Raw genomic sequence first — 11,788 nt, forward strand, 5'->3', positions numbered from 1 at the left:
TTACGTCACAATATATATATATATATATATATATATATATATATATATTTATTTCACGTGATCAAAGATCCCATACAGGGGGTACAAAGATATAGATGTTGAGTAAATGCGTACAAAAATCTTACAGATAACTCTTATAAATCTCATGATAACATAGTGGTAACAGGTGTCTTCCTTATTAGCCTTTTAGACTCAATATATCTCTCTTAATTGACATAATACAGCTCTCACTTAAATTATACTGACATCAGTAAAATGAAACATCAGGAATAACTCTATAATAGCAGGTACAAGTACATATTAGTTCCATTCGTCATTAGACGCTTCAATAAGTTCAAGACGTAGAGACAGGGCTTCAGACACGTACTTATAGAAACTTTCACAGAAGGATGATTTTGACTCAAGGATGAGGAAAAAGTCGGTTGCGAGGTTGTATGTACCAATAAGATCAAGGACCGCAGAGAGGTCTTTGGTGCGCAGCTCAGATAGTACAGAACATTCAAAAATAAAATGGGATAAACAGTCGCGTGAACAGCAGGGACAGTGTGCGGCAGCACTAAAACTGACGAGAGAGGATCCGCTACTATTCGCACAGCTATAGACATTCGAGAGCCTCACCTGGGCAAGAGTCTTTTTGACCAGCATCGAATGGCGGTGGCGCATGTAGTTTACAACGCCATCATCTGCAGATCTGAGGATTCTGAATTGTGACGAGTTGGAGGATTGATATCTTTCAAAATCAGCTTGTCTGAGCAATTGGCGATAGTTGGAGATGATTCCATCTTTACGCAACGTCCAGTCTAGGTGGTTAAAGTTACCCCATAAGTCAAGACCTTGAGATTGCGACAGGAAATCATTAAATCGCAGCATCCAGTTATTTTTTGGGGTTGAAAGAGGAGAATTTGAAAGCTTATATAACCTTTTGAGACAGATTTTGAGTAAATAATTGTCGTTACACTTAAGTATGCCTATGAACCAGTTCAACGTAAGCTCCATCGCCCGTACTTAAAGGGGGTGGAGATTNAATTGTCGTTACACTTAAGTATGCCTATGAACCAGTTCAACGTAAGCTCCATCGCCCGTACTTAAAGGGGGTGGAGATTAAATTCAAGGCGAAGAGCCCAACCAGGAGTGCATTTCGGTAACGAGAGTAATCTTTTGAAGAAGTGCGTTTGAGCAGTTTCAACATTACTCAGGATTTGGAGTCTCCAGGCAGGGAAAGCATATGAAGTAGTAGATAGAACCATACTGTTGAAAAGGGTGAGAATTGCATCCCATGAATCTGATTGAGATTTAAAGAGAATTTTGTGTACAGAAGAAGATGCAATTTTTGATTTCCCAATAACAGCGTTTAAAGAAGAATTGGAGTGAGTGGTTGAGTTTATAGTGTTATGCCCCAAATAACTTCTTAAAATTCAACTGCTTATTCGAATAACATGAAGTGACGAAAGTGGCACAAGTTATTCGAAACAAACAGTGGAATGAAGAAATATAAAATAACATTAAAAACTCGTGAATAAAACTTCACGAGTTAACGTCGAATACAGATAACTGGGGTGCAGCGTTAGCACTTTGCGCCCCGACGACTGGCCTTCGCGTACACCGGGAAGACGTCACCCGATGCCTTGCGGGTGTGCGATGAAGAACAATGACCTGATGCAATCGTATTACATGAGGTAATAAAAACTCGTGTAATCGTTGTCTCGGGGCCAGTTACTTGTCAATTCTTTGATTACCTTCTTTATACTTTATACTCGCTTGATACATTCAGTATCAAACCGAGTTTTATTTATTCAATAACTTTTAAATTAATGATTAAAAAACCAATTCCCAATAAAGTAATTATTTCTATTAACTACCCGCGTGTAATTCATCCCTAATATGTAATGCACCCAACCGCTCGGGTCCATTACATATTTTGGTGGCAGCGTTATTTTGGGAAGACGGATCAACCACTGTCTAATTACACAGTGATAGAGAACGAGATATTATTTGAGGAATTGGACTATTTGAGGGTAGTCTGGCCTGCACGTGTAACGACTCTTTCATCGAGGGAGCGAGAAGATTACCTATTAGGTAAACCAGCTGAAGATTTTCGTGGACCTTTTCATCGAGGGAGCGAGAAGATTATTACCTTCGAGGTAAACAAGCCGAAGATTTTCGTAGACCTTTTCATCGGGGGCGCGAGAGATTAGCCATAGTGGTTAACGGCAGAAACCTACCCTACTACATATTCGTAATAAAAGGGCTAGTACAGTGGAAACCTAGTCTGACAGAAGGGACTAGTATCGAGTAGTAGCTACGCAAGTAAGATTATTTTATTTTTTTTGGCCAAGAGATAAATAATCGGTATGTCAACTCCAGGAGGTAGTCGACAAGAAAGTGAGTTTGATTCCTATTCTCTCTCTGCGCCGGGAGCACGGAGGAATCTGTTCAACTCAGATGGGGAGATTGACAGAAATGTTAATCTGCGCCGAAGATATACCCAATCTTTGCATCAAAGCATGTTAGTCGCTAATCAGCGACAGGTACGGGCCGAAGTTCACCGGGACGCTGGGGACGAGTTACCGGACGAATTACCTGGGGCTGGGCGCGGCAATAGCACGCAAAGAAGTAACGGGAGAATCTCAAATTCCCCAAATAATGTACGTCTTTACCCTGCTAATCCTCCACAAAACGTGCCGGGAAATCCATTTGAGGACATCGAGGAACTTCCGGAGGAAGAGGAAAGAGCAGAGGAAATAAATGACACGCCTGAACTACACTTTTCTACCCCAAGCAACGTCTTCTTCCAGGCGGGGGCACTTGGAGCAGGGGGCTTTAAACCAAATCGCACTCCTGAGGATGGGCGTCGTGAAACTATACCACCTGATATGGAAAAATCGGGGGAAGAGCGACCGCCTAGACGTTTAGATCATCTCAGAGGGAAAATAGTCGATTTACATGAAAAAGTCGCGACCCTTGAGATGAGAAACAGGAAAAGGGAGGAGGAAATGCAGAAAGCGCAACAACTTCTGGAATCCGAGCGGCTTCGTCGAGAGGAGGCTGAAAGGGAGAGGAATGACGTAAGAGACCTGTTAGCAGATGCCTGGGCAGAGCAAAATGTCCAAAATCATCGAGAAACTGTACGTACACATCTCGATTTGAAAGGCGCTCTGCAGATGGTACGTAATTTCGGAGGGGAAAATCCGGATAAATTGGATGCTTTCATGAAATCAGTCGAAAGCGCAAAAAAATTGATCCATCCTGAGCTCCAAGAATTTCTATTAGAAGGAATTTTAGGGAGTAAACTGGAAGGCAGTGCCATGAAACAACTGAAATACAGAACAGTTACGTCATTCGAACAACTAAAAACTGAGTTAGAGTCGCTTTTTGGGAAAACAAAAAGTCTGTTGGGTCTTCAGGTGGAGTTCAGTAGACTACAGCAGAAGGAAAACGAAGATGTTACTAAATATGTGGCTCGCACGGAAGAAGTCACTTTGGATTTCTTGAACGGGTTACTAGGTCTGCATAATGAGTTCACAGAGAAGGAAAAATTAGCTTCCAAGACACTCATGCTGACCCTGGCAAAACTGATGTTCGAGCAGGGATTACGAGGGCAGTTGCAGATTCTGGTACGAGCACATAATTTCAAAACTCTCCATGAGGCTTGTGTGGGAGCTATAGAGCTAGAAAAAACTATTTCTGGCGCGCACAAGGGGAAGAGTGGAGGAGTTACAACAGCGCAGAAGAATTTTTCCGGAGGAAATCGAAGTTCTCTGGGTAGGCTATCAACTGGGAAATGTTTTACTTGCGGACAGCCGGGGCATCAATCGAAGGAATGTCGTAATAACGGACAGCGTAAGTCAACGTTACCAGTTGCAACGGAAAGACGCAGCGTCAACGCTTTTGAGACCGTTTGTAAATACTGCAAATATGCAGGTCATGAGGCTACGGATTGTCGTAAGTTGAAAAAAAGATTGGGGATACCTAATTCACAAAAAGTTCCGTCAGAATTGACCAATAGCAAAGATGGTATGGCCTCGACACACAAAAACGACAAAACGGCCAGCAATAACAACAACTCTGCAAAAAAGAAAGGCGAGAAAGCTGATGCTGATAAAGTTCTACCAGTGGGGGCTTATCAAGTGATGATGGTGAAATCTTCCGAGGAGGGGAGGAATTCTTCAAAAAAATCTAAAAGGCAGATGATAAAACCAGCAAAGGCTGCTGAGATTAAAACGCAGATTTTACTCAGTGCAGCTGAATTGAAGGAGCCTACTTTATTCCTGGCAGATTCGGGAGCGAAAGCATCTCTTGTACGAAAAGATAAATTAGAGGACGATGTTGAAATCTCACCGGGGAATCGAGTCCTGAGAGGAATCTCCAATCAGGATGTGGCAACCTTGGGGGAGGTGGTATTATACCTGAAAATTGGTAGAAAATACCTGGGACATGCCTTTCAAGTAGTACCTGAGAGTTTTCCTTGCATCGGAGGTATACTAGGCGAGGATTTTTTGTCTTCGTCTAGCCTAGATGTGCAAACAATGCACGGAAAGGCGTTAATAATTAATGGACGTCCTTTCGATTTATTCCAAGACAGAGAGCCCGCAAAAATTGAAGCCAGAAGTGAAATTTTAGTTCGAGTTCCTACACGCGGTGCAACGACTGGGATCACGCAGAAAAAACAACTGGTAAAAGGAGTATTCATGGGAGAATGCTTAACCAGGGCGGTAAATGGTCAAGCAGTCGTTTGTGTAATCAATACCAACGATAATGATGTATTTATCGATCTACCAACTGTAGGACTTGAACCTCTACCCTCGAAAGAAATTATTATGATGTTGAGAAGTTCCAAGAAAACCGAAATAAAAGATCGCGTTAAGATGTTGCACGAGAATTTGAGGATTGACCATCTGAACAGGGAAGAGAGGGACTCTCTTCTGGAAATCCTGGAGGAGTATAACTCTATCGTGCAATTACCAGGGGATTCACCAGGGGTGACCGATCATCTAGAATATGAAATTCCCTTGAAACCTGGCACCGCGCCCATCAACGTGAGACCTCACCGGTTACCAGATGCGCAGATGGGGGAGATTGACCGGCAGGTCGAGGAGATGCTGCAAAGTGGCGTCCTGCGACCTAGTAAAAGTCAATGGAATACGCCTCTGCTCGTCGTACCGAAGAAAATGGATGCTTCGGGCAAGGTGAAATTTCGTGCTGTCGTCGATTTTCGACGGTTGAATGACGTCACGGTTGGTGATTCATTTCCGTTGCCCAATATTACTGACATTTTGGATCGGTTGGGTAATGCAACGTATTTCTCAACTCAGGATTTGGCCTCGGGTTTTCATCAAATTCCCGTAAAAGAAGAGGACAAGTGCAAGACTGCTTTTTCGACACCCTATGGGCACTACGAATTTAACAGATTGCTTTTCGGGGTTAAGGGCGGTCCTGCAACGTTCCAGAGGTTAATGAATTCTGTTTTGGCTGGAGTTCAGGGTATCCGATGTTTTATATATCTGGATGACATCGTAATCTTTGGCCCGGATCTACAGGAGCATAATAAGAGGCTGAGGGAAGTCCTGCAGCGCCTGAGGGATGCAAACCTGAGACTCCAACCTGACAAGTGCAATTTCTTAAGACGAGAAGTCGTGTATTTGGGACATATTATCCCCAAAGATGGGATCAAGGCCGATCCTAGTAAAATAGAAGCAGTAAAGGATTTTCCGGAGCCTCAGAGTGAAAAGGAAATAATGTCCTTTTTGGGTCTGGCAGGTTACTACCGGAAATTCATTAGGGATTTTTCCAAAATCGCAAAACCTTTGTCGAACCTTCTAAGAAAGGACGTCGCCTGGACCTGGGGGACAGTGGAGGAGAGCGCGTTTGAGAGCCTGAAATCAGCTCTGTTTACAGCGCCGATCCTGCAATATCCAGATTTCCAGAGGCCATTTCTGCTGACTACGGATGCGTCAAACAAGGCTGTGGGAGCTGTGTTGTCGCAGGGGGAGATCGGAAAGGATCTGCCAATTGCCTATGCCAGCCGGACGCTTAATCCTGCGGAGCAGAAATACAGTACGATTGAGAGGGAACTAGTAGCCATTGTGTGGGGTGCTCATCACTTCCGACCCTACCTGTATGGGCGAAAGTTCACTGTCGTTACCGATCATAGGCCTTTAAGATGGATCCTTAACGTTAAGGATCCAGGTTCGAATCTCGTGCATTGGCGTCTAAAATTAGAGGAGTATGATTTCGAGGTGGTATACAAGCCCGGGAAATTAAATACCAACGCCGACGCGTTGAGCCGTATCAATATTGTAACTCGAGCGCAGTCGAAGAAAGAGACGGAGACAGTTGCGAGTACGGGCTCGGACAGCGGGGTCATCACACCTGCTGACGATGAGGTTTTGGAAATACTACGGGAATACCACGATACACCGGTAGCTGGTCATCCTGGGAAAAAGCGAATGTACGCTAAATTGAAACAGAGATTCTATTGGAAGGGAATGAAATCTGACGTGGAGAAATACGTGGGAAGCTGTGAGGAATGTCAACTCAACAAGCTGGGAAAAGCTACGAAGGTGCCCATGATCGTCGGAGAAACCCCTCAGACGGCGTTTGAGCAATGTGCTATGGATATAGTTGGTCCATTGCCCGTGACGAGCGCTGGAAATAAGTACATCTTGACGTTCCAGGATGCTCTGACGAAATTCAGCAAAGCTATTCCTATTCCAGACCAGGAGGCTAACACCGTCGGACGTGCGTTCGCGGAGAAAATAATTTGTGAATATGGAACGCCACAGAGACTTCTCACGGATCAAGGACCAAATTTCGTGGGGGAAATATTCAAAAATGTCTGTAGACTTTTGAAAATAAAGAAGATACAGACAACGGCATATCATCCGCAGACCAATGGCATTGTTGAGAGGTCGCATCGCACTCTAGCGGAGTACCTGAGAGGCTTCATTCAGGAGGATCAAACTGATTGGGATACGTGGCTTCCATACGCCATGTTTGCGTACAACACTACGCCCCACACGGCAACAAAAATGACGCCATTTGAGCTAATTTTTGGAAGACGCGCTGAATTACCGACAGCCGTGAAACAGCCGCCTCGTTTGACGTACTGCTACGATGACTTTGCTCAGGAGCTACGGGAAAGATTACGTGCAGCTCATCAGGAGGCGAGAGAGACCCTTGACAAGGTGAAAGAACGATCGAAAGTTCAATATGACAGAGATGCGGAGCCAATGGTGTTCAAAGTTGGCGACAAAGTCCTGTTGAAAAACGATGTTTTGCGACGCGGAAGATCGAAGAAGTTGACACAGCCCTGGATCGGTCCTTACGAAATTGTAGAGAAGAAATCTGATGTGAACTATATAATTCGAAGCGGAGGAAAGAAGAAAACACAGAGAGTCCACATCAACCGACTACGTCCTTTTGTAGAGGCATGACTATATGTACCTCTGCCTCGGACGTTACAACTCTTCGAAGACCTGGAAATTTCTTATTTTTGGGATAAGGAATTTTTTATGGAAAAAATAAGATTGACCTTGCCATGTGTTTATTCAATTAAACAATTAATTCCAAGGTATAATCGGAGCACTGAGACTGTTTCGGGTGTGCCAGGTTCTTCCCAGGTAGAAGAAATCCGGATAGTCCCAGCAGTAGGAATGACAGCGAGCACATCTAGTTCCAGTATCTTCCAGAAATTGGGGTACATGACATGGCTGAGCTGTTGGAGATTCTTGAAAGAGACCACGAAGATTGAAGACGTCCTGGACATCTATCTCAATGTCGGAACGGATCGGAAGATCCCAAAGGGCATTCAGGTTCTTCCCTCTACTGATTCTCCATTGCTTGACTTTATTTTTGAACTCCAGATTGACGTATCCGGGTCGATAGGGAAATCTGTCACACTAGAAATGTCAAAAAACAGGCAAAAATTAGAAGAAATAGAGACTGAGACGGTCGGAAAAGAACAGGTTGTTAGGAGAGTAGAGGAGGTATTCGGACTTACCAGATATTTAAACATGAATGCATCCACCGAGTGCTTTAAATATGGGTGTTTCTTGACGGAGCATTTTGGTCGAGGAACGAGCGGTCCGAGTCGATCCCACACACTTCTCCTGGCAGGTCTACTTGATTGGTCCGGAGAGCAGTCCAGAGGGTGGTGCTCAAAGGTGCGACAAACACGGCAGCGGGGCGCTGGTTTTCCAGTTGAACCCTTGGACTGGTTAGTCTTCAACGGAGATCCCGAAGAAGGCGCAGGACGGGTTGCAGGACGGATGCTGATACGCAGTGGGCAAGAACGGGAGAGATGTCCGGGCTCACCACAAGTAAAACATCTTTTGACAACTGCAGAGACGGATACTGTTGGTCGAGGTCGAAATCGACGAGATCTCGAACAGATTCCGCAGTTGGTAGATGTTCCACACTCAGCGAAGGGACACTTTCGTGAAACATGTCCAGCAATTCCGCACTTAAAGCACTTGGCACTATTCATCTTGATGCTATGGGGTATTATAACCTTTCCACTTGGAATTTTTAAGAGGACTGTGACTTGTTGGGGACGACAGGCACTTTTATGTCTAGGGGTGCAACGTCGACAAACATGGCTGCCGTCAAGGCAACGTCACCTAAAGTCGACGTCCAACTCAAGTTCAAGAACCTGTGATTTCGCAAAAACACGGAAGTCGATAAATTTTGCAACGGCCTTAATAATGCTCATGCTGGGAAGCATGGCACCTCAAATAAGGGGGGAGGGGCATGTGGTTGAGAAATTTATTGACACTCCTGGAATTCATTTTGAGCCTATCGGAAGATTGTATCTGAGTAATCAAGTATGGAGTATCGCTGCATCTACAGATGTGGGGCCTTGGATGCTGAGAGCTGATCAGGTCCATAGACATCTTGAACTCGCTAAGGAGCAATGCAGTCGAGGAGCATACGAAAGCGGGAAAAATTTCCAGCTGATAATTACTCAGTGGGCTGAGGACTTTGCGGAGACTAAAGATGTTATCTCCGGGATGCTGGGGATCAACGATTCTAGAAAACGCCGAGGTCTTATAGACGGTCTAGGGACTGTCGCAAAATCATTGTTCGGTACAATGGATGCTGAGGATGCACTTATCATCAACCAGAGACTTTCACGATTAGAAAGTGGGGTTGAAGGGACTTTTGAGAGTTCTAAGAAACAAATGGAGATCGTAAATTCAACTATCTATCAGTTGGGACATACGGAGGAGATGATTCAGAAGAATGAAGAAATCCTCATGAAGTCCTTAAAGGAGAAAGATTACGAGGTATTAACGATCACAGATAAGGTTGATCTGGACGAGCATCTCATGATACTGGAAGCTATCTACACCGGAGTAATGAGGGATGCTGCGAAGATCAAGAAGCTACTGACTGACGCCAAAGGGAAGCTAATGGATTCAGGGGTATTCACAGAGAGGAGTTTAGTTGCCCTTCTTAAAACAGCGAAGTTACCGAAGGGTTTAAGTTTCCCCTTTGAGCTCGAAGTAGGCGGGATGTATCAAATGCAGGAGGTATCCACCGTCCACGTTCATGTATTTGGATTTAAAATTGTTACCTTGGTAGAGATACCACTCGTCAATTTTCAAGCGTTCGACGTTACGCTGACGCATGGAATTCCTGTGCGAACAACGAACGGGTATCACTCATACTTGGAGGCGAAGAACGAACTTCTGGTTATCCACGGGGCAACGCAGCAATTCGTGCCAATGACCGAGGGACAATTAAATCGCTGTAAGCAGATTCGAGGGCAATACTTAAGCACTGAGTCTTTGCCCATACAAAAAATAAAAGATACAAGCCCATGTGAAGTGCAAATGTACGTGAATACTGAGAAGATGCCAACTACATGTGTTGTGAAGCATCTACAGCTTCAAGGGCTCATTCTAATTAAAATGAGAAAAGATAACGCATGGTTCTATGTAGCCCCAGAACCCGAGGGAGTAGAGGTCACCTGCGGCGACGAGCAAGTAAGGGATACTCTGGAGGACTCAGGGACTTTGAGGGTCAAGGACTTTTGCGAGATAGTCGCTTCCGACTTCACCATAAGAGGGCGGAAGTTGCATGAGGTAACATACAACGCTCATGTTCACCCAAAATTGAACTTGACGTTAGATGACGTCACCACCACTCAGCTCGAGCAACGAAGATTCAATCTGAGTGACATCCAGCTGAACAATGTCGTTGGAAACGTGAAAGAGCTGGNGTTGAAAATTCATCCCTCCCCCCCGAATTATAGCTAAGGAATGAAACTTGTGTCACTTATTGAGTATTAAATGCTCAATTCAATGACACGAGTTTCATCCCTTAGCGCCTTTTGGGGACGGAGGGTTGAATTTTCGAAAGTGCGAAGAGAATGAAAACAAAAATTANGAAAAGAAGTTCGATTATCGAGAATTTCTTACACACCCATCATCGATATTTATCGGGGTAATGGTGATACTAGCATTCATCTCGGGGCTAACCCTTTACTGCTGGTGTCGAACACCTTGGCCAGCACCCAAAAGAGAAACGCCTAGCTTCGAAGTAGCATAAGAATTTATGTATTGTATTTAATTTGTAATATTGATTATTAATGTAAGAAACCTTATTAATTAAGGTTTATATCGGTGAGTTAGGGTTAATAGAGAAAATTCCTGAGGGTAGTAATTTTCTTCCCTGGCGGGGAGGGATGTTATGCCCCAAATAACTTCTCAAAATTCAACTGCTTATTCGAATAACATGAAGTGACGAAAGTGGCACAAGTTATTCGAAACAAACAGTGGAATGAAGAAATATGAAATAACATTAAAAACTCGTGAATAAAACTTCACGAGTTAACGTCGAATACAGATAACTGGGGTGCAGCGTCAGCACTTTGCGCCCCGACGACTGGCCTTCGCGTACACCAGGAAGACGTCACCCGATGCCTTGCGGGTGTGCGACGAAGAACAATGACCTGATGCAATCGTATTACATGAGGTGATAAAAACTCGTGTAATCGTTGTCTCGGGGCCAGTTACTTGTCAATTCTTTGATTACCTTCTTTATACTTTATACTCGCTTGATATATTCAGTATCAAACCAAGTTTTATTTATTCAATAACTTTTAAATTAATGATTAAAAAACCAATTCCGAATAAAGTAATTATTTCTATTAACTACCCGCGTGTAATTCATCCCTAATTGAACCCAACCGCTCGGGTCCATTACAATAGTGACACCCAGATAATTGAAGGATTTAACAATATCTAAATTTTCACCATAGAGTTTGAAGGACATTTCTTTTAGCTTTTTGGGGTTACCTCTTTCTTTGAAGATAAGGACTTTAGTTTTACTCGTATTGATCTCGAGACCTTTCTCTTTGCAGTTGTCTTCTAAAGCAGTGAACAGTTTCATGAAGAGCGGTCGGTTTCTGGAAAGGAGGACCGTGTCGTCAGCAAATAATACCAGAAGTAAATCATTTATACCATCAATATTAGGACCATCAAACCCTTTTTCCCTCAGAAAAGACTCAAAGTCAGATATACAGGGTGTTTCAGAAGTACATGTACATCTGAACACCCTAGGATCAGGGGGTGATTATGAGCAGAAAAGTCCTCTTGCACTTTTTGATCAGACTCACCCCTAAAAAGTTATTGGCAATTAAGGGTGGGATAATGGGGAGTGATTTTTAAGCGGGCGCACATCCATGTGATATGCAGCATATGTGTGTGTGCCCGCCCCACCATTCTACGAGACAAAAGAGCGCAACGATATTGCTCTCTCTCTCTCTCTCTCTCTCTCTCTCTCT

The 11,788-nt window shown here is 44.0% G+C and overlaps 1 protein-coding gene across 1 annotated transcript; it reads right to left on the bottom strand.

Moving 5' to 3' along the window:
• Nucleotides 1-7,559: 7,559 nt before the first annotated feature.
• On the bottom strand, nt 7,560-8,431 carry LOC107044202. The gene is made up of 2 exons (XM_015265999.1): nt 8,000-8,431; nt 7,560-7,898 (listed from the first exon to the last, which is right to left on the bottom strand). Exons 1-2 carry the CDS (start codon nt 8,012-8,014, stop codon nt 7,560-7,562), a joined length of 354 nt encoding a protein of 117 aa, XP_015121485.1. The 5' UTR covers nt 8,015-8,431.
• Between the last annotated feature and the right edge of the window lie 3,357 nt (nt 8,432-11,788).

The sequence above is a fragment of the Diachasma alloeum genome, unplaced genomic scaffold (assembly GCF_001412515.2).
Source record: "Diachasma alloeum isolate Michigan unplaced genomic scaffold, Dall2.0 Dall_scaffold_00686, whole genome shotgun sequence".
In the NCBI taxonomy this organism is placed as follows: domain Eukaryota; kingdom Metazoa; phylum Arthropoda; class Insecta; order Hymenoptera; family Braconidae; genus Diachasma; species Diachasma alloeum.